Below are 27,097 nucleotides of genomic sequence, written 5' to 3'. Positions count from 1 at the left end.
GCTGGGGCCGGGCCGCTCACGGAGGCCTCACACGAGCCCGGGACGGGCCGGTCTGAGGGCAAGGGGGGGCTACGCCAGGACAGGAGCCGCAGCGGAGGGATGAGGAGAGGACTGTGGGCTCCCGGAGAGGAACAGACCCCGCCGCCGCCCGCTTTCCCCTCACAGCGAGACCCTGAGGCGACGGCGATGGCGGCGGCAGCGGCTCCGCTGTGGAGAGGAGAGGGCGGGGCGGGCGTCACGCGGCCACGCTGACCGCGTCCAATAGGCGGCGGGAGCCGCGGACCGCCGGGCCACGTGACGGCGGGCGGGAGGAGGCGGGGCCCGCCCTTCCCCGCCCTTCCCGGGGCTTGGCGTCACGTGAGGCGTCACTTCGCCGCCGCCGTCGCTCCCCCCTTTCCCCCGCCCCTCCTTGACCTGCGGCGGGGCGCGCGCCCAACGGCCGTTAACGGCCGCGGCTCATCCGAGCGACTTGGAGAAGCTTTCTCTGTGAATTTCTCCCACACAGCTCTCTGGAAGGCTCTCTTCCTGCTTGGCGTAGCTCACAGTATGTTCTCGCAGGGGTTTTCTGGGGGTTTTTGTTTTTGTTTTTGTTTTTTCTGATTCGTGGTGTTTCAGTTCATCCTTCCCTTTGTGGTCCGCTTCCTGAAGGCTGAGATCTAGCTTACCGAAAAAGCAGGGCTCTCAGCAATTTATTCATGTTTTTCTTCACCGGGCTTTATATAAATAATTAGTGTTTCTTCGTTTTTTTTAATACACTTCTCCTGAATTAAATGTTAAAGGAATATTTACTTCTTTAAAGGAACTTTCTAATTTAGACAGTTTAAGTGATCTCTTTTGGAAAGCGTGTTGTTGTCTACTGGCAAAAGGTAAAATGGGCTTTAATCGTTTAAACTAGGGATGGGGCTATGAGAAAAAGATACTAAACATCGTAAATGGAAATGTGTTTGGAGCACGAAGTTTCTTTAGGAAAAAGAGTGTTTGGAAGATGCGAAAATTCTTTAGAGCCTTAACATGAATGTTTTCCTTTGAATGCTTATCTCTGTATACATCAAATTGAAATACAGGTATTGCTTTAGAAGATGTCCCAAGTGAATGGCTTCAATAAGTTGCAGTAATGGTTCAGCTTAAAAAAAAAAAAAAAAAAAAAAAGAAGGCGGCATATTGTGACTGTAATTACAGTTTTGTTATGGTGAGTGGATATCTGTTATCCTACTACAGGTTTTTTCCTATGGCTAAAACAGTCGTATGTTCAATAGTATTCATGTGCATGGTGGTTTTTGCTTGCTTGTATCTCTTTCAGGTGGTTACTCAAAGCAAATAGGAGGTCTGGTTGTCAGTTCTTAGGTCAGCAGGTTTTTCTTTCCCTGTATTGCTTATAAAAGGCATCAAAAAATAAATCGTGCAGAGGTTTGAACACACAGATTTTGTCATAGAAATCTTGCCTTATGTAAGGTCTAAGGAAAGTAAGTTAAGGCACGTGATTTCAGGGAGTGAAATACCTTTTTGTTGGCAGGGAGAAAGCTGCAATAACATCGCTTCGTTCACGCGTTTTATTAATGTCAATAGTATGTATTGTTTCCATGTCCTTTCTCCATACTGAAATACGAGATTAAAAAAACAAACACAAATTGGAGAAAACATGGGGAAGATTAGTGTTACGTCTAGGATTTGACTCTTGGTTGAGGTGTTCTTAAAATTAAAAAAGGATCAAGCGTGCCAGTCATTTCGTGTTGTTCTAAAGCCAGATATCCCAGCTTTTGTGTTCTCACTGCTGTTTATAATTCCCGTAGACAATTAGGAGAAATGAAGGCCTGAGCCTGCAGTTTCTTTCTGTGCAAGAGTAAGTCTGCCCAGCTGGAATAAACTGCAACACTGGAGCCTGAGAAAAGAGTGAAACAAACAAATGTGCAATTGTGTTCAAATAGCCTTTACAAATAAGGGGATAATCTTTGAGGAGTTAACTATAGTTTTTTGTTGCGCTGACAATTGGTACTGTGTTCCCGGTAGGATGTTGTGTTAGGCTATTGTTCTCTCCAGCATGGATTTGTTTAGCTGAACTATAAGCTCTGTAAAACTTTATCTAAAATCATTTAACAAAACATTTTGTAAACACTGTTGGTTTTTTTTTGTTTTTTTTTTAAGGCAGGGATTCATGTTTGCTTACATATGTCACTGGGAGTCAGCCTGCACACTTTTTCTTTAGAAAGCAAACTAGTGAGAAGTTGAATGCATAGGCAGCAGTTTAGCACAGAATTTTTGAAGGGCTTATGTCTCTGAAAGCATGTGGCTTTTTTAAATTGTGAGCAAATCTAGATTTTAGGGTTTTTTTCCCCTAATGTTGGTGACTGCTCCGAGTTCAATTTCTTTATCTCACAATATGTGGCCAGTTCAGTTTCCTTCTCTACAAGTCATCCTGTCTTGCTTATTTTTAGCCTCACTGAAATTCAAACAATCATCTTTGTTTCTGTTCCTGTTTGTATACTGATATTGCTGGATAATTTCAAAGATGTCAAAGCAGTTAGAAGAGGTATTGTTGATATAAGCTCCCTCTGCTGGTTAGTTCTGCAGTAGAAATAAAGCTATATGGTATATAGTTGTTTATCACTGGATCATGCAGCAGAAATTAAAAGACAGTTAAAAGCAGTGACATACAGTGTTTCTAAAAGCAACTATCTACCAGAGCACCAAGCTTAAGCTTACAACTTTTATACTTATAAGGCTTTTAATTGCAATTAACTTGAAATCTAGATGCTGATCTCTAAATGACAGATACTCCTTAGAACTGCTGCTGCCATGTTGCTTACAGAATTTAAACAATAGCTTGAGAGCTAATATATTGAGACAGCAATTTGCATACAGATTAAAATAACTTCATTACTTTGGTCTCCATCTGGAACATTTGCTACTGTGTTGCACTTACAAACTTTCAGTTAAGGTGCAGTCCTTGCGTAGTATGTAATGGAGCGGAGTCCAGGCCTCAGCGTCACTATCAGGAGAAGTAAACAATAACCTTAGCTCTCTTATTGATGCAGTACCGGAAGGGTGAGTGAAGGACACCGTGTTTCTTTGTGCCATTGCTTGCAATGTCATGACTGAAGTCTCCTAGATCAGCCTTTTGTAGCAAGGATTTGCCCAGAAGAAACCCTGCACGCGCCTTTCCCCCCCATATTCAGGTAAAGGCTGTGCAAGGTTGAAGTTTGAGTGTGATTGGTGTGAGAGGTCAATCACAATATTGCAGAGTATCTACACTTTTGGAAAGTGTGCAGTATGTCTTGGAGGATGCTAAAATTAATTTGGTTTCTGTTTTGATAACAGTGAATTACTTTACTGACATCTCCATTTGCAGTACTGTATATAAATATATATTCCCCAAATACTCTTTTCCCACTGTAGACTTTTTTTTTCTTTTTTTCCCCTCCTGTGGCAACGAGAACTTTTATTGGAAAACTAGGAAGTTGACTAAGGTTGTTAAGGCATCCATCTTGAGAGAGGAAAAAGGTGGTGCTTATGCCTAGGTTGGGCATTTATTTTCTGTGGAAAATGGAGAATAAGTAGTTAAAACAGCTTTTTATGCACAGTTAAAGCTAAGAAACAGTAGTCCATGTATAAGCCCCAGAACTTTCAAGTTTGTATGTTATTTCACTCATTTAGACATAAACAAAAATAGCTACTGTTGCTACTGCAAAAACGTTGCAACTTAATGATGATAGGTACTCCAGCAAACAGCAGCATCTAAGGGCAATAGTTAATATTTGTAGAGGAGGAGAAAAGGGTGTGTGTTTGAGAAACAGTACATATTATATATAAAAGGCAAGAGATGTTTTCTGTTGTTGGTTTGTTTTAAGGATTTTTGAGACCCTTCATTGGTTGCTAAACCTGGAGAGGCTTTAGGATTTATATTTATTAAAGAAACTAACCTGCCAGTGGCAGATGAGTTGTCATTAAAACCCTCTTAGGGAAAACCCTTGAAATAACTTTGTAGGCTTGTATTAACAGTTGAAATTGGAAATATGCAGCATTGTTTTAGAAAAAGCAGTGTTACACCTGTCAAAAATCGTAAGGTTCTTCATCTGTGGATGGAGTTCATTGCTCATGTCTTCAATCTGGAAATTCTTGTGTGCTTGAAAGCTTTTATTCTATCTGCTGGTATTAGTTTGTGTGACAAGATATCCAGTTGAGCTTTGAGGTATGGGAAATGCAGTGTAACTCGCATAGGTTTTGGAAGTGCTCGGAAAGGTTTTGTCAAAGAGGAGTGGTTAACTGAGTTATACAATAGTGGCAAATAAGCCAAGTGGACGGACTGAAGACAATACAAAGATCAGAAAGGGAGAGATAAAGTAGCACATTTTAAAATGGTTACCTTTAGAGTAGAATAGGGTCTCAGGGTGCTGTAAAACTTTGTTAATGTTAATTTACTAGTATATTCTCCATCAAAATATCATTTTGTCTTCATGCCTTAAATTGACAGGATGCGTTGAAAAGAACTTCAGTGAAGAAAATATTTTTCTTAATGTCCAGTTTGAGATGTTTGTGTGTTGCCAATTGTATATTATATGAGGCAAATTAAATAGGTAAAGTCAGAAGGGACAACTACTTTGCTCAAAAGAACAAGTCATCGCTGTCTCCTTTTAATTGATTGATAGTGTCACATGTTAAAAGGTTTCCCAAAGTGAGATAACAAACCTTAGCAGCTAACTAGCCTCAGTTTGTAACTGGACTAGAAATTAAGAAGGCTTAAATGCATTCAAATCTGTTTAGCTGTGTAGAATGTGCTGTTGTCTTGTCATCAGGTAGACTTTGAAAAGCTGTTCTACAAATAAATTTATTATGGATGTGCCATCTGGAGACTTCAGGTGTTTTCAAGACCTGCTTCAAATGTGAAATGTAGAGTGAAGTCAGGCTCTTAGAGAGGTGCCTGTAGAGCAGAGCTGGGTTGTTGGAGCAAGATAACGGAATTTGATAAGGAGACAAGTCTGGGTTTTGTTTGTGTTTGATTTTTTTGTATGCATACTTCCATTGTGATGTCAGTGTTTCTCAAACTTTAAAAAAAAAAAATAATAATAATAAACCCCCTCCTTCCAAAAAACATCTGCACTGAACAACCTGTATGTTAGGATTGACTGCTGGCCTTGAATAGCTTTCTGAAGCCCTATCTTGGTTGTCACAGTTTTGAGAACCAGGCATCAGATGCAAAGGAAAGAGGCTCTCTTGTGTCCTCACTGTTATCCATATCTGATACCCAGGCATCATCAAGAGGAATCCTGACTTGAAGGCAACAGAAAAAAGAGTAGGGGGATGGGGTAGGACTGGAGCAAACAAATGAAAAGGAAGGAACTAAATGTTGATGAGAGGGTGACATCTGGATAGAGACTGCATTTCTTACTCATTGAATGATTCCTTAGCTGCTTTTTTTTTTCTTTTTTAAATGGTTTATTGTGATTTGTATCATGCCATTGACATTCTGTGGAATTGTCCACCTAGGGCTTTTCAGATTTTACACACTGAGCATGGATCATAGATTGTCAGTGGCAGAATCCCTTCAGGGTATGAGTGATGTTACAATTTTTATGTGCAGGATTGAAGGCCTAGATAAGCTCTGTATGTTTGTGTTGACTGTCAGCTTTGTTCTTGAGCTGGTGCAATTGTCCTGAGGAAACTGGGAAGAAGGAGCATTGTGGAAGGATGGATTGTATACATCTGTGTTCACTGACAGATGATGTCTATACCTAGTCGTGCTTCCAGCTTTTAATGTGGTCCAGCTTGTTTCTAAGTAACGGATTATGACAATTTTACTTAATCACTTTTCTCTGATGTGTTTCAGTGCTTAATTGTATAAACTCATGAGTTTATCTCATGCTTCTGTGCTCTCACAAATAGTTTTTGACCATAATAACAGCTTTTGATTATGCAAGAGATGGCAGATTTGGGTCATATGCTCAACAGCCCCAGCTTTATTTTTATTTGCAGGTTTCACATATACATCAACAGCTTGCTTACATGGCATATATAAGTTGTAAGACTACAAAAAAATGTCATGAGTGAAAATTCTATAAATGGGAATTCCAACTGAAATTCCCTCTGAAAATTCCCTCAGAAATCCACTCTGCCGCCAGTGGATATTTGCTAGATCACAAGCTTTTAATAAGTTTGCTTGTAGAACAGCAGATGTTCAGTTGCACTGAATACAGTTTACTTAAATATCCTGTTAAGAAAAGGTCTGTTCTTCCAATGTCCTACCAGTGACTTGCTATTTGTTCACCTTAATACATGGAAATATAATTACATAATTCATACAGAATAGAATGTTATACTTTCAGAGTCATAACGTGTCTTTTTCTGTAATTTAAAGGAAATTGTCTTACTGCCTACTGATGAAAGTGCAAAATACACTTTTTAATATGCTTTTGTTTTTATTACAGCAATGTAATCTTACTTGTAGAAACATCATGACACACAGCAGCATCATGGTGGATGTAGGCAAGTGGCCAATATTTACCTTACTGTCACCTCAAGAAATAGCATCTATTCGGAAGGCATGTGTATTTGGTACATCAGCCAATGAAGCTATATACATAACGCACAATGATGAGGTAAGGCTGTAATAAAGTGGAACATGTACTCTACAGGTAGTTGTTTTCAGAGTCCATGGAATACTTGTAAATTAATAGCTTCTCAAAAGCATTGTGTGAAATTTGTGTATTTCAAAACAAGTTGGATATAACTTGTAATTTTTTTCTTTTAGTTTTGTGTGGGGACCATATAGATGGAATATTTAGAAAACTTGCAAATGGCAAAGGCCAGGATGGATTACATGCACTTTTGAAGACAGTCAGAATTCAAAAGAAGTTGTGGTAGCTTGAAATTAAGTGCAAGCACTTCCAGGTATGAAGATATAAAATGAGGTTATGGCTTGCTAAGTAACAATACAGCGGAAGATTATCTATGGATTTTAATGATTCAGAAACTCAGTGTGAGTTAGCATTGTGCTGCTGAAAGAAAACAAGCCAGATGTTCTGGGATGAATTAATGGGAGGGTTTCTTGTAAGACTGGGTAGAGTAGGATTTCTTTTTTTCCCAAAGTCCTATCAAAGCTGCCTGTAGGATGAGCCTCCTACAGTGCAGCTGTGGCTGCTCTTTACAAACTGCTTTTAAAAGAAGGTGGTGTCTTCTACTTTCACAGTTTAATACTTTTTATAGTACAGTTCTGTGGCAGGTTGACCCTGGCTGGATTCCAGGTGCCCGCCAAAGCTGTTCTGTCACTCTCCCCTCCTCAGCTGGACAGGGGAGAGAAAATATAACAAAGGCCTTGTGGGTCGAGATAAGGACAGGAGAGATCACTCACCAATTACCGTCACGGGCAAAACAGACTCAACTTGGGGAAAATTAACTCAATTTATTATCAATCAACCAGAGTAGAGTAATGAGAAATAAAACCAAATCTCAGAACACCTTCCCTCCACCCTGCCTTCTTCCCAGGCACAACTTCATTCCCGGATTCTCTACCTACCCCTGCCAGTGGCGCAGGGGGACGGAGAATGGGGTTTATGGTCTGTTCATCACATGCGTTATCTCTGCTGCTTCATCCTCCTCAGGGGCAGGACACATCACGCTCTTCCCCTGCTCCAGCGTGGGGTCCCTCCCACAGGAGGCAGTCCTCCACGAACTTCTCCAACGTGAGTCCTTCCCACGGGCTGCAGTTCTTCACGAACTGCTCCAGCGTGGGTCCTTTCCACGGCATGCAGTCCTTCAGGAGCATACTGCTCCAGCGTGCGTCCCCCACGGGGTCACAAGTCCTGCCAGCAAACCTGCTGCATGGGCTCCTCTCTCCATGGGTCCGCAGGTCCTGCCAGGAGCCTGCTCCAGCACAGGCTTCCCACGGGGTCACAGCCTCCTTCGGGCATGCCCCTGCTCCAGTGTGCGGTCCTCCCTGGGCTGCAGGTGGAGATCTGCTCCACCGTGGACCTCCCTGGGCTGCAGGGGGACAGCCTGCCTCACCATGGTCTTCCCCACGGGCTGCAGGGGAATCTCTGCCCCCTCCTTCTGCACTGACCTGGGGGTCTGCGGGGTTGTTTCTCTTACATGTTCTCACTCCTCTCTCTGGCTGCAGTTTCTATTGCGCAGCAGGTTTTTTCCCCCCTTCTTAAATCTGTTCTCCCACTGGCACTACCACCGTCACTGATGGGCTCAGCCTCGGCCAGTGTTGGGTCTGTCTTGGAGCTGGCTGGCATTGGTTCTGCCAGACACAGGGGAAGCTTCCAGCAGCTTCTCACAGAAGCCACCCCTGTAACCCACCCCACTACCAAAACCTTGCCACACAAAGCCAATAGAAGTTCCTGCAAATGAGAAGCCTAGCATCCAGGCCTGCATGGATCAGAAGAATTCAGGCTCATCAGTTAACTTCCAAAGTGTCCCTGTGCTGACTCTTGAGCTTGTTAACTTCCACGAGGGAAGTCTCTGGCCCTCGAGAGTCCATGGTAAAACTCTGTCCTGGCTTTATGAAGACCTGGATGTTACCACATCTGTGCATACCTGAGTATAAATCACTTGAAATGAGTATTCCTCTGTTTTTCAGGTATTTGTTTTTGGACTGAATTGCAGTAATTGTTTGGGAACTGGAGATAATCAGAGCACAATACTACCAAAGAAATTAGAAGCCTTATGTGGAAAGAAGATTTCCAGTCTCAGTTATGGAAGTGGACCCCATGTGGTACTTTGCACTGAAGGTAGAAAATTAACATTTAGTATAGAAACATAAGTTATGGATTTTAAGTTCCACTTGCATTTAACAAGAATGGGTTAAGGTGTAATTGTATTAACTTGTTAATTGGGTAATGTACACTAAGGGGTTCTCATTGGTCTTAAGTGGAACTAAATGTATTCTGTAATAGGTAAAGTAAGTTTCCATTTCCATTACGTTGCAGCTGTAGAGTTTTGCTCTATCATTTATGACATACTCAGTCTTACCTGTGCACTTTCGTGTATTTCCACAATAAATCTAGAGGTTATACTGTGATATAGTTTGTATACAACTTTTATATACATATATAATTTTTTAGTATGTGGATGATTTGTGTAATAGTTTCACTATTTGTTAATGTCCATCACTTTCATGTTGGCATTAGCTAACTTCTTAGAATTCTGTCTATCTTAACTTCCTTGGAATTTTTGGTGGTTTTTCTCACAAACTTAAATATTTTTGCAGATGGTGAAGTGTATGCTTGGGGACATAATGGTTACAGCCAACTTGGGAATGGCACAACCAATCAGGGCATTACTCCTGTTCAAGTTTGCACAAATCTGTTAATAAAGAAAGTGGTGGAAGTAGCTTGTGGTTCTCATCATTCCATGGCACTGTCGTTTGATGGGGATGTAAGTTGAAACCTGTTCAAATCTCTTAATCTCCTTGAAGTGAATAGTGCAGGTGACCTTGCAGTCTGAAGTTCTCTCTTTCTCTACAGTGTAGTTACAACATAATCTTTTCTCCTACTGCCTCTAACTAGGATGTCCTTTTCTTCAGAGCAGACTTGAAAACAACTCAAAAGAAAAAAAAAAAGCCCACCCACAAACCCCAACAAAAAAAACCCCAACCCAACCACAAAAACAGGGGAATAAAAGCTTAGTAAACTTTTGTCTTTCATTTGTTGTATGTTTCACAGGGATGTAAACAGAAAGCTGTGTCACTTACAAACCCACTCTTTTACCTGTAAGGTGCAAAATGTAACATTACTGTTTGCTCGCAATTCTTTATTTAAGGGGTATATGTCGAGTTATTTGTATCCACTGGTTAGCGTTTAGTCCTTTTCTTCTAGTCTTCATGATTTCCACACCGGCACTGTGAAAGAATGTTGCTCTGCACACCTTTGAATACCTTTGTGTGTAGCTAATGAAAGAGCACTTGGTTTACCTCCAAGTCTGCTTTATGCTATTTGTTTACATGGCTTAAGGCTATGTGTAGTGGGAAACAAGTACAATTAGTTTCCACTTAGTCAGATTTGACCAATGTGTGTGTATCTGACTTGAGCTGCATGTTACTGCATGAAGGAAAGCCTGTTTTCAGCTCTGCTTTAACAAAAGAAGAGTTCTAATTTTAAAACCTTCCTAACGATGAAAATGGAAACTATGATTCTTTCCATCCTGGTAATCTGAGCATGTCTGTGTTACGATTCAGTATGGAGTCATAGCGCAACAGTAATACAAAGCAGCAAATCAGTATTTTGAGGGTAGGAAAGAGATGTTGGGTTAATTAAAGTGGTCTGGGTTGTATCTGAAAGGAGAGCCTGCGCTTAGGAAAGATCTTCATGCTGTCACATTTGCCTTGGTTAAACTACAAAATTTGGTGTGCATGCAGGAAGGAGAGGGTGTTCATGTATTAGTTAAACTAGTGGGGCCAGCTGCTGTGTGGTAGCTGCCTCTGATGGCCATGCTGTCTCTTGTAATAAATGTAACATGCTTGAAATCTCAATGGAAGCGGGGAAGTTTCTTTGTGTTTGCCATGGAGTTGATATTTGCAGCTTGCTTGCCATTGTGGCTAGCTAATGTACTATAAATCCATCCCTAGCGTACCTTGCAGTAGCTTAGTCTATTTGTGCTCTGAAGTTTTATCTGTACCAGAATTGGTTATACTGAAAAGAGCAAAATGTGTTAAGTAGCGGTTTATTTACAGAAAGATTTGGCTGCAAAAACCCTTGTGACTTGATATATCTAGAATTTCAGAGAGGCATCGAAGTTGGAAGTATTTGTGGAAATACTTGGTATAATTCATTTGTACAGTTGGTTCAGTGCAATTTTAATGCAGCGCAAATTTAAAAAATAAGTATCAGTGATAGACTTAAAGGACTGCACACATTCATGCTTCTCTGAGAGAGGAAACTGATTAGCTCTTTGGCATTTTGATCTCCCTTCTGAGATTCTCGACCTCAGTTTTTTTCTGTGTTATTGAAATAAAGATATTTTATAGAGCATCTTCAAATATTCAGTAGGAATCGAAGGTCCAGCAAATACAAGTAACAAAAAGCAAAGGACTAATGCTTTCTTTTGTTCATATTAGACATGGTAAATGAGTTGTATTGGTGGGAGTTTTTTGGTTCTTGTCTTTGGTGTTTTTTTGGGTTTGTGGTTTTTGGTTTTAGGTTTGGGGTTTTTTGGTGGTGAGGGAGGTGTTTGTTTCTAATGACTGACTTTTGGTTTGGTGTCACAGTAAACAGGCAGCTTCTGGCACCAAAGGATGTGCAGACTTGACATTAAGGTATCTGTCAGTGTGCTTTTACTAGCTAGCATGTCAGCGGCTGGCTATTTCCAAGAGGACAAACTTTTTGACTGGGTGAAGCACCAGAGAATGAACTATCAGAAATAGTTTTATGCCAAACTATGGGTGTGTATGCATGTAATAAAAATTGAAGGAACTGAAAATATAAAGCTATAAATATTTTTTTATAGCAAACTACTTCCCTGTCTTCTGGACTCTTAGAGGAAGAGAGCCAATATTTTTGTTTCTATTATTATTAGTTTGCCACTGGCAAACTTTGAACTGTCAGAGATGGTGCTTTTTTGTTAATGCCATTGTGTAGGAGAGGTTTGCTACTATGAAACATGGGCTGACAAAACCACCTCCTGTTAGAGGTCTTGAAAGATATAAAAGGTATGATGAGCGTCCAGCTATAACCTGGTGTAGAGTTCTATGAAGAAAACTAAATAGCTGTAAATTGGGGAGTTCAGCTTGTCTGGGAAACAAATGACGTTCTGGCTTGCATTCCTTTTTCCAACATCATGAAAGTATAAAGACAGTTTGCTCACTATGCTCTTGTCTTATAGCCTGTCATACATTTCATATGGAAATATGTTCCTTTTGTTTCCTGTTGTAGTCGGATGCTCTGATTCTGTAGCAAGAAGCTGAAAAAAGTGCTAAGTTCATATTTGCTAGATGAGTGCTATTGCTGTTTATAATTTCAGCTGCTGAAAATTAATTTTAAGCATTTTAGCTCATTAAATAGGACAGTTTACCCAATCTGACTACAGTAAGATTATTGTTTACTACTATCATTACTATTAAGGCTTAAACTGCATTTTTTTGTTTGTTTTTATGGACAGCTGTACGCTTGGGGCTATAATAACTGTGGTCAAGTTGGATCTGGATCTACAGCAAACCAGCCAACTCCTCGGAGAGTTTCAAACTGTTTACAGGGTAAAATGGTGGTTGGCATCGCTTGTGGTCAGACCTCCTCCATGGCTGTAGTAAACAATGGTGAGGTAAGCAGTGCTGCGTTCTCACATTCTCTCTTTGTTACCTGAACTTACGAGGTTAATGTCTGAACATGGAGAAGTGCTGACATGGAGTGCTCAAGGTGTATAGAGTTGTATTCATAGAGTTATATTGATAACTTCTGAGAGGCCAGTTTAAGGAAAACTCTGCGATTAAGTGGAGATGCTGTCTGTACACTAAACATTCCTTCTTATGGCAAAGACTGTATTGGAACACAATTCTTACTGAGTCTGCAACTGCAAGAATTTGAATAGTTGTATTAAGCACATCTGTCTTCATATTTCAATAGATTACTTAACATGTCTTAAGTAGATTTTTTGAAAGTGTGCACAGTTAAATAGTTAATCTTTCTGCAAGAATACACTGACTGATCCTGGTTCTTAAACACATTGCTTAATTGCCAGCAGCAAAACTAAACCAAGCTTTTGAACATTGCCCTAGTATTGTGCAACTGTTCCATTCCAGGTATGAACTGTAACCTCAATTTTACTACATTTGACCAAACTTGAAGCGTAGCATTTCTTTGAGACTGGAGGGATTGTAAAAGTCCCTGAGGTTGAGATGAGCTTTCATAGTACATAATTCTGTCCTGATGTGTCCATCATAACAAAACTAAAGGAAAAATTAGAGCTAAACTGGGGATTTCAGTTTAAACTAATCCAATAGCTAATTAGCTGATCAGAATAACTAATTTCTTGTTTTCTTTTAAAAAAAGAGAAAATAATAAGGAAAAAGAAAGGTGTAAAAAACCTAAAATGTTGATGCTATGGGAGAGATTTTGGTATATTGTAAGTTTATTGCAAAATTCCTAGCACTTTGAAGGCAAATATAATTTTGAAAGCTTATTTGAAAAGTAAATGCAGGCTTGAAAAGTTGAATACAGTCAGTCATTGCAGCATATTTAATATCTTTCAGCCTTCTCTCTATTGCTGTTGAAATAGTGTACAGTTTTTTAATAACATGTACTTTTTGACTTGTGCTTGATACTAAGTCTTAAATGTTCTATAATTCTACAGAGGAGTGGCTTAATTTTGTTTTCCTTTTGCAATCAGGTTTATGGCTGGGGTTACAATGGTAATGGTCAGCTAGGTCTCGGCAACAACGGCAATCAGCTAACGCCATGCAGAGTGGCAGCATTACATGGTGTGTGTATACTCCAGGTATGTCTAACATGGAAATAAAAATGCATTCGTGTTACTAGCATCTGCTAAAACTGTATCTTTGGAATCTTATACCTGCTGCTAGATTTCACAGTTCAAATACTGAATTTTTTTAGCTCCTATAAATTATATTAGGCTTATAAAAAGTGCAAGTAATCTGTAAAACACTTGCTTTTGTGAATGTTCTGAATGATTTAAAGTTAGCTAGTGTAACTATAAGTAAATTATGCTATGGATACAAATTGCATCTTTGTTACAAAGCTGAATGAATGAAATACACCAGACAGAGACAAGAAATGAGGGGGAACAAGTTGTTCAAATGGGAATCTGCATCAATATTCTAATTAGCCCTTCAGAAGTGAGGGGACAGAGAAAATGAGTTATGGGTGTGGGTTTGGTTGTTTGGTGGTTGGGTTTTGTTTGGTTTTGGGGGGTTGTTGGTGGTTTTTTTTTTTCCCCAGCTAAAGAATAAAACTAAAATTTGGGATTTCCTGGGTTTCTAGTAAGGTTCTGTGAAATTTCATGTGATAACTTGGGTTGAACGGTTGTTGGCTGTTGAGCTGCAGCGCTCTCATAGTTTTTATAGTATTCAAAGTATCAAATTCTGAAAGTATTTCAGAGTTGCAAGATGTGATGATGAAGTTCACTGTTCTTTGTGTGAAGAGCCTGCAACTGAAAGCAAGTAAAGGGTAGGGAGACTTTGCAAGAGTGCAGTAAATTATTTAGGAGTAAACAATGAACACTAAATTAATTAAGTTGGGACTTTTCCAGTACCTACAGTTAACATATTTTGTGTTAGGTTTAAGTACTGAGGAGTAACACATTGTAGTGCTAAATGAAGAATGCCCGAGATATTTAACATCAGCTAGACTAAGGTAACGTGTGCGATAATTTTGTTTCTCATGTCTGTTTTGTTTAGTAGTAATGCTTTTACATTTACTTACAGATTGCCTGTGGCTATGCGCACACACTAGCACTAACAGATGAGGGTTTGCTCTATGCCTGGGGAGCTAACACTTATGGGCAGCTGGGAACTGGCAATAAAAGTAACCAGCTAAGCCCGACGCAGATCATGATGGAAAAAGAAAGGTAATCTTGCTGAAGCTGTTTCTGGATTGATAAGTCTGAGCATGTGTTATGCAGCCTCTAGCACTGGAAGCATGCATGTGTAGGGCTTGGTGGATTGTTTTTCTATTGCTAATGTTAAAATTCTAGGAAAGGATGGTAACTTACTGTTTATTATAGACTGAGTGCTTTTTGCTATCTATAATGATTATTGAAAGTAAATGTACTTTGTTTACCTGATACTAAAAGATAATGAATGACTAAGTGTTAGGCTATTCTAAATATGGCTCCTTTGGTTAAAAATTTGGAGCTATGAAATCAGTAAGCCAAGCTTTTAAACTGTATTGAGGCCTACATTAACAACAAAAAAAAGGCAGGGCGGGGGGGGAGGAAGCACCACCTTTGTAAGAAGTGACATGTGAGGAAAAAACAATTTTCTGAAAGGCTGACAATAGCTGACCACGTAAACAGAACTTGATTTGCAAGGTTGCTAGAGCTAAGGGCAGATAATGCCACTTTTATCAGTGGTACCAGTTAGTAGTTTGTAGTTTCTTAGTTTCCTAGAGTTGTCCACCCTCCTTTAGCACCCTTGTCATCCTCATATTTGGGATGGCTCTTCTGCTGTTCACCTACAAACTTGGACCTCAGTCCCATTCTCAGGGCCCATGTGTATACCTATAGATTAATGTACCTCTGTTTGGAAACCACTTAGTCTATAATCTCTTAACCTGTAAATCTCTTAATTTGTAATCTCCTCTTAACTAGGAAATACTTGTGGCTGGTTTTTCTCCTCCATTTCTGAACTGTCTTTTTGGGAAGTCATTCCTATTTTTTTACTGTTTCTCACACTTAACATGAAATTAGAAGCTGCACAGTACTGAGATTACTTAAGAGCTTAAAAAATGGGTGGGGGAAAGAAGAAGGGAACCATCACAATAGAAACCACTGAGGTGAGGCTAGCTTGTCTGTGAAGGAACTGACACTAGTGAAGCAACCTGAAATATTATTTAAAAAAGCACTGAGAGAGAAATGTGTATGTTTGCAAATAGATCAACTTTGTTTTCTTAGCGATTTATTTCTTGAGTGAACTAAGGGGAACCGTCGCATTTAGAACTGTGTGAACTCAAGCATGGGATTATAATAAAACTGGCATTTGTTCAATGACTAAAGGAGGGAGAAAATATAGAACTTCTGCTTGGAATCTAAGGGAGAGATAAGTCACTTGAACTTAGTCATCTTGCTTGACTTGGCTGTCTTGGAAACAGTGCTATAAGTGGGTGAGCTCTCATTTCTCATGAAGCATATTACTGCTGCTTCTCCTGGTCCTTTCATTTATATAACTCTTTTGTCATTTATATGTAATGCTGGTGACAGTTCCTTAGGAGGTAGCATTTGATGCCATCTTGAAGAATATTGCACATATAGCTTGTGAGGAACTTTTAGACTTTATTTTGGGTTAGCTTAGAGGAACAGCTATGAAGGTCAGTGGCCTGAATTTTGATGTTAAACACGTGATGTAAGGTGTTACAGTACATGTTCTACTATAGTTCTTAAGTACAGTATAGTTACTCTAAAAATAAGAATCTGTTCTACTAAGGAAGAAGTTTGGGAAAGGAAGTAGTTTAGGTAATAGCTGTGATGGAAAATAAGTTGTCCCTAAAACAATTACTTTAAGATGTCTCTTGCAGAGATGCTGAAAGATCTGTGTTGTATAGAGGTTCATAAGTTGATAATGGTGTAAAACAACCCATTAGTCTTTTATCTGACATAAATTATTGATACATGTACTGAAAGTGATTGTCGATTCTTTCTGTGTTTTATCTTGAAATAATTTTTGCACTTAAAATGTGGGCTTTGTGCTAAAAAAGCTTTTTGCATAAAAAGCTAACTCTTCATGGATGTCGTTCTGTAAAGGAACAAACATTTTGATATGTGTATTCTTAGACAGCTTGGAAAGACATTTATTTGTCCCAGTTGATCTGTTTCTGGCACAAAAGCATTAAATCCTTTGATGCATTTTTAGTGTGGAGAAAAAACAGGAAAGCATAGCTTTTATTTTGAACTAACGCTGGAACTTCCCCTGTTTTTTTGCTTATCATGAGAACAGAGACACTGGAAATGTCCTTGCGGTCCTTTTAATGGACATGTGATTCTTTTCAGTTCTTGTAATGTTTCAGATAGCAAGTTAGGGATTGACTGAGCAATGAGGGAACAGAACAGATAAATGTGCATCAGCAGCTCTGATATCTTAAGGAACTACGTGAGATGGGTGAAAATATATAGACTTTAGTTAAAAAACTGTCATAGCTCTTCAAGAATGTGGCGTTAAGTGCATGTATTCACTTCTCAAACAAGGTACTGTCCATGTTCCATGCTGAATTTCAGCGTTGAGGAAAGGAAACTAACAGCAAAATAAGAAGTCAGAAATACAGGCAGGAGGTCAGATCTCTGTCTACATACAAAAAACAGATTAAAAGGGGGGTAGAAGGGTTTCCTAATAAAGGCTTTATTGAAAAATACATGGGAACTTAATCTCAAAACGAGAGAATTTTTACAACATCTGTTTGAAAGAAGTTCTGAAAAATGTTCTGCAAAAATCTTAGTAGTATAACTTTCCTGCCTGTTCCCTAACTGAAAGTTTCATAAGCTCCATAAGCATTTCTTCTTGAGAATAAGTGTCTGATGTGCATTGGTTTTAAAGGGGAAAAACAAAACTTTGTTATTCTTCATCCCTTTCCCATGGTTATGGAAGAAAAGGAGGAATGTCAACTGATGAGAATGACATAATGAAAGCAATATCTGATTACAATTAAATCTACAAGCAATCGGAAAATGTCATTGCAGTTTTTCAATATCCATTCAAAGAGTATCACATTCATGCAGAACAAGGAAAGAAGTACAGGAGTGTAGATGCATAGTTTGGTTGGCTGTTATTTTTGTGAGGCATTCGTCACTTGTTTCTGTACCTGTAAGTATCTCACAAGGTTTCTTCTGTTCTCAGGGTTGTGGAGATTGCAGCCTGCCACTCCGCTCACACATCGGCTGCCAAGACCCAGAGCGGCCAGGTGTACATGTGGGGCCAATGCCGTGGGCAGTCGGTGATCTTTCCCCACCTCACTCACTTTGCCTGCACTGACGATGTGTTTGCTTGCTTTGCTACCCCTGCTGTTATGTGGCGTCTTCTATCAGTAGGTGAGAACAAGCTGTGATACGGCAGCCAGTGCTATATTCTCTGTGTACGTTTGTAGCGATTAGTACAGGATACCATTTCTGTGGCAGGATGGTTCCTGCTTTAAGGAGAACCAGCAATTAAAGTTAGCTCTTTTAGCTAGGATTTTTTTTCTTCTGAAGAAAACAGTCTACTTCAGCAGCTAAGGATCTAGAATAGGGTTAACAAGATTGTTTGCTTGCAAGTATACATCTGGAGAGAACCCCGTTTTACCATTGTATTGTGAATATTGTGTATTTCCTACACTTGTATTGTTTGAGCTCCAGCTCAGGACTGAGGAGGACTCCTGGATCATTAAACATAACTTTTTTCTCTTAAAACTATTCCTACTTGGAAGACTGCTCCTGACTCTTGTTACTTTGCTATCTAACAACTTTGAATTATAAATGTTATCTCTACCTTTCCCTCCTTAGTATTTACCCTTCCAATATGAATATGAAGGAGCTAATCTCTCTCCTATGTTTCATCTTAGGAAAGTAAAGTAACAGAATTCCAAGTTTTCATTTTGTAAGATGATTTCTCTCAACTTGATTTAGTTTGACTTTCCCCAGAGACAGGCAGACCTGTAAATAATAGTCTCTGTAAAACAAGACCCTACTATAATTGTTTTCGCTGTTGAAACTCTCATCTTATATTGCCTTGGATTACACTTTGGGATGCAGTCTCTGTGACCAGCAAGTAAGTCCAAGAGTTTCTTCTTGATTATCTTTGATTTACATGCTGCTAATTCTTATTTGACCCCAAATATGCTACAAAGTGCTTAGCCTGCACTTTCTTGAAAACATGAAGGTGTTTTCATGTTCAAAACATGAGGATGTTTTCATCTTGGATCTGCTGTTTCAGTTCTCAAGATCATTTAGGAAATCTAATCTGTTTTCACATTGACAACAGATCCTAATTTTGTTAGTCCCTGTACAAAATTGGTTTTGTGGAGGGATCACATCCTAAGTAACCTTTCTCCAGATTCAGACTTTATCTTTGCATGTGGCTTGTCCTAACCCAGCTTCTCCATCTTAACTTCTCATTTAGCATGTTATCACATTTATAGAGGTCCAGATAACAGCATCTTGTCTATAGAGGAAAACTGCAGAGATTTACTAAAGAGAGAGAAGATTAACTTAGTGTGATCTGCTTCTGGGTAAATCCAAGTCTTGTTTTATCCCACTTCTCACTTTCTCCATTCTCTAATCCTCTGTGATATGCGTTAGTCTTGCCCTCTGTAGAGGTCTGATGGTTGTCCAGGTCTGTTGCCTTTTGCTAATAGTGAAGGCTGTTTAAATGACATCTCCCCAGTTTCAGTACCTTTCAAGTTCTTGATTTTTATGAAGTATTCCCAGGCTGAGAATAACAAGGTATTTGACTTTTGTACCTGCATTTTAATTCCTCTTAGCCTTTGGGGGTTCTTCCCCTCTTATTCTGATAATCCTACTTACTGAATATTTAAATCAAAAGCATTCATTCTGGAGGCATTTTTAATCTCCATTTTCCATATGCGTTTTTTCCTTCTCCACCTTTTTCATTCATACAGGTTAAGAAAAACCTTTTTTCTTAGGTTTTTTTTGTTTGTTGTTTTTTTTCTTAGCGAGCGCTAAGTCTGCATAAAGGTTATTGTTCTACTTCCAGTTATGATGGCTCTGCCAAAAAAATGAATTATTCACTCAGGATTGGCTGTGGTGAAGTACAAATCTGCAGCCTTTTTTGAGGAATGAACTTAAGGTATTTGGAGTGAAAGTTGATCTAGTGCATAGCTTAAGCTAAGCTGATGACCTAGAAAAAAAAAAAATCACATGAGCAAATGGAGGGGGATTGGAGCATGGTTTAGTTAGCCCTGATGAGATGCAGGTTCTGTGGATGATCCATGTAAATCGGAGGATTGTACGGTCTTTTGTGGCACAAATGTGACTTGTCTGTTATAGCAGTATTTCTTTTTAAATACCAACTAATTCAGCTGTCCCTAATGGTAAAGGGTAATTTGTGGATTGTATATGGATGAACAACGTGCAGTCCTGTGGGACCTGGGAGACAGACCACATCCCATTATAGTGGAAATCCACTCATTTTTCTTTTCCATACTTTGCTTCTTAGAAGACGTGTTTTGAAACACACTTTTAAGATGCATCAACAGAAGCTTCAAATAGTGGGTTAAATTAGGTTTTCTAATCCACTTCCAAAATTGCTGAAGTCCTGTGTCCTTGGTTGTACCGAGAACGTAATATCTACTGTCTCTCTTCTTCAACAGCACTGCTGTTGGATTTTGTGTTGTGATAACTGAGTATAATGGTGTCAGTGATAGCTCGTGTTAGTGAGCCCTGGCAAAGACTTTAACAGACAACCTGCAGGCTATATCCAATCTGCCAGCACAAAAAAGTGGCCAACTGGTGACACGTTTCCTTACTCTTTAGGCTCAGGTCACACCATGGCTGAAGTACTGTCTGCCGTGTCTCAAGTCAGTTGCAGGTGATGCTGTAGGCTCCCATTACCAGCAGCCTGCAGGTTAGCTGCAGAGACTAGTTTGCAGGTGGCAGAGCTGAGCTGACCCAGCACTAGCACTGAGCTGCCAGAGGCTGGCAGTTTCATGGGTGGAGAATGAGAGGAAGTTCTCCAGGTACTTGCCTTGGTGCTGTGCTACCTCTGTGCAATGAGCTGGAATGGGAACTGCTGACCAGTGCTGCCTGTAGCTGTTGTGGAGCAGACCTTGCCAACAGGAAATGGTATTGGATTAATTCATTCCTCCCATTTCACCGCTTAAACCAATGGAGCCCTGGTACTGACCTATTTTCCTTGACACGCTCTTAGTTGAGCTGCTAGCTTTAGTTAGCAATGTGTGTGTGTTCTGTTTAAGATGCTTAACATGTTTTGTTTTGTTTGTTTTAAAATTGTTTCCATAGAGCATGAAGACTTTTTAACAGTAGCAGAGTCTCTGAAGAAAGAGTTTGACAGCCCAGAAACCTCAGACCTAAAGTTCCGTGTGGATGGAAAGTACATCCATGTCCACAAAGCTGTTCTGAAAATCAGGTAGTGGTCACGTTTCACAGCTCTTGTTTATACAGAATAATCTCTTGGTATTGCATCTTAAGGGGGGACAAAAAGTAAAGGGTAGGGAGGGACCCCTAAACCTGTAATATATAGCATCTATGTACCCATAATCACTTTAAATGAAGTGATTGTAAAAGGAGTTGAATCAAAACTCTGTCTTAAATGGTCCATATTAAATTTTCACTAAGCCCATTTTTTGTTTGCAGGCTGATAAATTCTGTTAAGTTGGTCTGTTTGCAACGTATGCACACACATTTTTGTAACATAGATCAAATAAGGATTTTATCTTGATGCATAAGTATAACAATGGCCAACGTCTTAGGAACCAAAATGTGGACCACCGGCTGTGATGGGGTATAGTGAAATATTTGTGAATATTGCAGAGTGCCCCAAATATGTTTTTCAGGGGGACTGTAATGTAATGTTCATGTGTTCATATAATAGTGTTCCAGATGATGTCTTTGTCTCTTAGGTGTGAACACTTCAGAACCATGTTCCAGTCATACTGGAATGAGGATATGAAGGAAGTGATAGAAATAGACCAGTTTTCTTATCCTGTGTATCGTGCCTTTCTTGAGTACTTGTATACAGACAGTGTTGACCTTCCGCCTGAAGATGCAATAGGTATTGCTTATGGTCCAATTATGTTAGAAGGCAGCATCCAGAAAAACTGAGACAGGGGATGCAGAATAAATGTATTGATATAGGCTTCTAGTCTCACCTGTAATGGATTTTGCTGGTGATTAATTAAGCTGTCTTTAAAATACTGTTGTAGCAAACCTACTACAGCAAAAGTGGTGCATATTTAGAAATGAACTATGAGCAGGTTTTTTTAAGGTTGGGAGAGAAACTATTTCTCTGGGTTAAAATACTTGCATATTTTACTAAATTGAGTCAATTATTGTTTAGGATAATATTAAAGAATCTCAGTAGATCTAATAGGGGAAACTTGGACAGTAGATCAAAGAGCAAGCTGTAATTCAAGCACAGATTTTTGTAACGGTAGCTTTTTGCTCGTGTTCTCGTGGTGCCTGTTTCATGTCAGTTCCACTCGCAAGCAGTTAAGTATGCAAATCAGTGGAACAGCTCGTGTATTTACAGAGATTAACAGGATTGCGGTATGAGGTAAAAGGCCTTTCTTCCTGTGTAATGATAAATTACATTTTTTTTTTTAATAGTGACCTACTTGCAAAAAGCATGATATAGGCATAGAGAATACAGATGCAATCTGTACCACAGGAGCATAAACTCTTGTTGAAAGAGCAGAGATCGTCATAATTGACTAATACAATGGTGTTTTAATTGCAGGGCTTTTGGATTTGGCTACTTCGTACTGTGAAAATAGGCTGAAAAAACTGTGTCAACACATTATCAAGCGAGGAATTACTGTGGAAAATGCATTTTCATTGCTCTCTGCTGCTGTCAGATATGATGCGGAGGTAAACTTCTAAACTTCAATCTCTTAAATAGGTGGCTGCTTTCTGACTTAAACTATGGAGAAAAGCAGCCAGTTATATATTCATATACGTGCTCTCTCACTATCAGATAATACTATTTGCCATTTTCAGAATTTGAGAATGTTGGACTTATAAAAACTGTATTTGCCATGAGAGATGTATCTTTTTTTCCTTTTTTTTTTTTTTTCCCCCTGTAAACCAGTACTGGAAAGGTGAACTAGTACACATATCTAAAGATGGCTTAAGTCCCAGGCTGAGACTCCGTATCTGTAAATGTTTGCATTGCTTAATTTCATGGTAAAAGGTTATGGCGTTGTGCCAAGTTTCATGAATTACTGTTTCTGTGGGGGAAAAGAAAACCCTGTAACAAAAAATTTCTGAGGATGAAAACACTAACTCTGAAACAAGGAAAGGGTTTAAATACAAAGCAAAACCCATAACATAATGAAAAGCAGTTTTGTAAGCCTTAAGTCACTTATTTGTAAGGTGGTGTGTTGTGTGTGATGTCATATGGTGGTAGGTTTGGGGACTGAGTGCATTTGAGGGTTTTTTTGGTTGTCAGGGTGTTTTTTTGTTGGCCTTTTGTTTGTTTTGTTCAGCTACAGTCAAGTACGCTTTCAGTCTTCACAGTACGCTAATGAAGCGGCAGGATAAGAACTGCTTTATGGGCCTAATAGATGTTGAAGACAGAGAAATGGTGTGTGGAAAGGGGGGAAGGCTAGCGCAACTTCCCTACTGCGTAATGTCCGACTTCACTGCTAGATCACTAACGTGCTGCTTCGTGAACTAATCAGGAAGTATTCCTGGGCTTGCTTTGGCTCTGTGTTCAGCATAGTATCTGTGCATCGTGTTTGCAACTTCAGTTGGTTGGTTTTTAACTTGCTTTTTAACTTATGCTTATAAAGTGGTTTTGGTACTCAGTACATCAACTCATTGCTTTTTCTTGTACTTGATATCCAGCGATTGGCATGCAGATGCCCTAACTTATTTCAGAGCCTTGTAGTGTGTTGCTTGTTTGATATACTTTACCCAGAGGGCTGTGTTAGTGTCTGAATTGTGGCTTCAGCTCTACTGTGAATAACGATTTCTTTGGTGGGAGTTCATGGAAAATAGGAAGATTTCCATACTTTAGCCTTAAAAGATTGTTTGCAGGATGGGTCTTCAGTGTGTGATTGATTCCGCTTGTAAAGGGTAGAAGAAATCCAGTGACTATGCCTTGGCTGTGCCTTACTAGCTAAACGAAGTTAGAACCGTAGGCTTAAATGCTACATCAGGGAGAGAATGGGTGATGCTGAGGGGTTGGGTTTTAGTAAAAAGTGTTTTTTACATGCAGTAATGCTAGATGGGGGCTTGAAATTGCTTGGGTGGTGTAGTTCATTCAAGGGACTGTGTGTCTGGAAGACAACAGTTAAAAGAAGCTGCTTTACTAATTTAAAATACCTCCATGACATTAAACTCTCCTATACTTCCTTTTGGTGACTGACTGAATTGAAGTGGCTAGAACTAGGTCAGGTCTGGCTTCTTACTGTAGCTTTTAAAATAATCATGGGATGTACCTTGTGCCTTTATTCACTTAAGTCTATATTAAGTACAGTTTGCTGGGAGTGCATCCATCTGCAAATGAAATTCAGCCTTTTTTTATACAGAACTTTAAATTTTCCGAAGTTACTTACTAATACTACAATATTTCTGTTTATTGTATGCTTCTGTTGCATTTACTTGGAATATGAATTTTTTTTAATAAAGCAGTGCAAAATATTTTCATGTGTATGATGTAATTTTGTTTAAAATGCTAGTTCATTCTGTTACTTAAAAAAAAAAAAAGAAAACCATCAGTGTTCAGTTCTAATAAGCTTGTCTTTTTTCATTGCACAGATGCCACACAAGTCAAGATCTACAGCTTCAGAATGCCTGGTTTTAGGCCAGGATATATTTTTATATTGTTGTGTCAAGAACTCCCACTGGCACACAGTTTCTCTAGCTTTCAGTATTGACCTTAAGTGAAAACATGAATATTAATCAGTCTTTCATACCTCACGTGGCTTAAAGAGCTCTGCAAATTTGTTATGCCTTACTGCAGCGCCCAGCCTGCTGAGCAGCTAAGGAAGGGCGTGTTCTCACGTGTGAAGTACTAGTTCTACAAACTTACAACATAAGGAAATTAGAACAGGGTGGGGAGTTGCTGTTCCGTAAGGGCTGCAGCATCTTCCTTATAGCAGTGTAGATCTGTACCATAAGAGTAGATTTCCTCCTCAAAAGAGGAGTTGGAAACAAATAATCTGAGTGGGAAGCATTCTGCAGCCAACCTTATATTGACAAGGACTGCGTCTTGGTTTTTTTTAGACATCCTTTCTCTCTGACATCCTGCGGGTGCAGGGATGGTTGTGAGGCTTTTCTAGTCGTTGTTAGATGGAAGGCACTTCCAAGTAGACTCAAATATCCAGAGTCCACTTTCTGCAAGAATTGCTATGCTGTATTGTGCCACAGTACTTCTGTTGAATCATTTTTGGGACATCTGTGAAATACTTTGTCACCTGAGTCTGTTCCCAATGCACGGAAAGGCCGCCTGCCTGCCTGCCTGAACTGGGCTTTAAAACTATCCAGTTAGTACATGCTTGCGTTGAGCCTGGTGACAGGCAACTTCACGGCTTCAGTTAAGCCCTTAACTAAGCAGGAAGTCAAGCAATCTTATGTACGGATTTGAGTTTGTTATGGAACAAAAGAGCTGAATTTTCTTAATCCACAGTCTTGGTTATATATCATTACCCCAAGATCTCCTATTTGTATTGGGTTTTAATAGCTGTCAGTGAATGCAGCCAAAACTCTTTGAGTGGGAGAAGTTTTAACAGCTGATTTTTGTGACTGCAGCTATATAGTGAGAACCAAATGACGGTTACTTTTCCCCTTGTAACTGTCACATGGGTAGAATTACTACTTTCTGCTGCATTGGCGTAGTGACTGTGTGGGGGAAAAACATTGAGAGCCACTGGGTTAATGCGTTTGTCTAATTCTCTGCAAAAATAAAGCATATACAGGCATTTGTGCCTGAAAGTAAATTTCAGTAATGGAAGCAAAGATAATAAGATCTTTTTCTTTTTTTTTTTTTTTTTTTTTTTCTTTTCTGTTTAGGACTTAGAGGAATTCTGCTTTAAGTTTTGTGTCAATCATTTGACGGAAGTGACACAAACTACAGCATTTTGGCAAATGGATGGTCCCCTGCTAAAGGAATTCATTGCTAAAGCCAGTAAATGTGGAGCCTTTAAGAACTGAAATGAGGCTGTAAGTTCTGGGTGTTGGTAGGGGTTTTTGCAGTTATAATGGGATGTCATAACTGTATGGGTAAAAGCGAGTGTCACCTGGTCTCTTGTACCAGAAGATGTGAAAGGCCACAGTGAAAACAAATGCTTTCTGTGCTGAAGAGTGAACTGTTGTGAAAACGTCAAGCAAAATATCCACATGCATTTAGCAAACCGGGCTGGCGGAACCAGCTTGAGATTTGAGGCGGAGAGAGGAAACCCTGCAACTGCCTGTTAGTATTTTCAATTTACTTTTGGGGTTGGAGTGTAGTCTGACCTGAGCCACTGAATGACTTTGCATCATTAATGCCCTGGGCTTATAGAGAAGCAAATGGCATGGGTATCTGTTACTGCATGTGCAGGGCTGTGAGTGAGTTTGCCATTTGCTGTGTGTAATTAACCAGTGTATCCAGTGCTTAGAAAAGCGTGCAGAAATCATACATCTTCAAAGCCTACACAAGTAGCTTCGAAGAAAGGGGTAACTAGCCAATCTAATCGGACGTAAATCTCTATCTTTGGGTATGTAACCTTATTGTCAGTTGTAATGTGTACTTTGTGTAATCTGTTCAAGAAATATTTATAATGGTTAATGGAAAAAATTCCCTCTGGTGGCTTCAGATTACAGTGGTTCCCTTGGTGGGGGGCACAAACTGTTCTGAAAGTGGGGGTCTTGCATTTAAGTGTTGTATAAATCTAAATGACATGTAATAAAATTCACTTTTTTTGTACCTGTTTGCTAGCAAACTTCTTTGGCCTTTGAAGAAAACTGCAAGCTTTTTGTGTTACACCCAGTGTGTAAGTTGCTTTTTAAAAAAAACCAAAACCATAAAACCCAAAACCAAACTGCCCAACCAAGCCAAAACCACAGCACCTCTCCCCCCCCACCCCAGACAATGTATTACCCAATCTTACTGATGTTGCTGTGCTTGACAAATACCTGTGATCTCAGTTTTGGAAAACTGCAGCTTTATTTGTAGGCACAAATTTAGACCCCAGTGCTGTCCAGCTATGGATCTGCTTTTTGTCACTTGCCAGTCCATACGTGACTGCAACCTTAGAGCAGGTATGTATGGACAAACACACCGGCTGGTTTTATTGTGTGCTTCTAAGATGTTGCATCTGCACCAATACAGGGTAGAGCAGAGAGCCTGGAACTTCAGATTTGAAGTTTTGGTTAACTGCAGGTTGAATTTTGGGGTTATGACTTTGCTAAGTTTTGCAAAGCCTGGGATTTTGTACTGTGGCTAGCTGCTGTAGCATGATGTTGGGAGTTCAGTCGAGGACAGTCTTGACACAATGCTTCCAACTGTGTCACAAATGTTTGTTTGTAATAAACAACCAGGTTTGGATTGTGAACTCTAAAGGTCTAGCATGGCAGGGGGGTGGAAGGGACAGGTACAGGACTGGTCCTCTAAGTAATTCAGATTGCTGCTTACAAGGAAAAAGAGTGCTCGTGAGCTTTTACCTCTTTCCTGTGACAGTGGGTTTGCATCTGTCTTTGTTCCCCAATAACAGATAAATCCATGCTCCATGTTAATACTCTTTTGTTTTAAGTGGGTGCTTTCTAGGCAGAAGGGCCACATACATGACCATAT

The 27,097-nt window shown here is 39.6% G+C and overlaps 1 protein-coding gene across 4 annotated transcripts; it reads left to right on the top strand.

The window, feature by feature from the left end:
- Positions 1-438: 438 nt before the first annotated feature.
- RCBTB1 (RCC1 and BTB domain containing protein 1) lies at positions 439-26,230 on the top strand. Of its 4 annotated transcripts, none has more exons than XM_052786150.1 (12): positions 439-544; positions 6,420-6,590; positions 8,573-8,723; positions 9,203-9,369; positions 12,088-12,246; positions 13,312-13,419; positions 14,366-14,508; positions 17,486-17,676; positions 20,602-20,728; positions 21,222-21,373; positions 22,058-22,188; positions 25,336-26,230. In XM_052786150.1, exons 2-12 carry the CDS (start codon positions 6,447-6,449, stop codon positions 25,474-25,476), a joined length of 1,614 nt encoding a protein of 537 aa, XP_052642110.1. In that variant the 5' UTR covers positions 439-544; positions 6,420-6,446; the 3' UTR covers positions 25,477-26,230. The 4 variants fall into 4 exon arrangements, 3 of the variants coding, with proteins under 3 accessions (XP_052642110.1, XP_052642111.1, XP_052642112.1); XM_052786151.1 differs by lacking the exon at positions 439-544 and adding an exon at positions 6,743-6,882; XR_008235029.1 differs by lacking the exons at positions 439-544; positions 21,222-21,373.
- The last annotated feature ends 867 nt before the right edge of the window (positions 26,231-27,097 follow it).

This window comes from Harpia harpyja, chromosome 4 (genome assembly GCF_026419915.1).
Source record: "Harpia harpyja isolate bHarHar1 chromosome 4, bHarHar1 primary haplotype, whole genome shotgun sequence".
Taxonomy (NCBI): Eukaryota; Metazoa; Chordata; class Aves; order Accipitriformes; family Accipitridae; genus Harpia; species Harpia harpyja.
The sequence above is the reverse complement of the archived record's forward strand: the minus strand, read 5'-3'. Positions and strand labels throughout refer to the sequence as shown.

Coding starts and splice junctions, on each gene's coding strand:
- RCBTB1 (XM_052786150.1), top strand. CDS start 6,447: ATGACACACAGCAGCATCATGGTGGATGTAGGCAAGTGGCCAATATTT. Junction 17,677..20,601: donor GTGGCGTCTTCTATCAGTAG/GTGAGAACAAGC, acceptor TTGTTTCCATAG/AGCATGAAGACTTTTTAACA. Junction 22,189..25,335: donor CTGTCAGATATGATGCGGAG/GTAAACTTCTAA, acceptor TTTTCTGTTTAG/GACTTAGAGGAATTCTGCTT.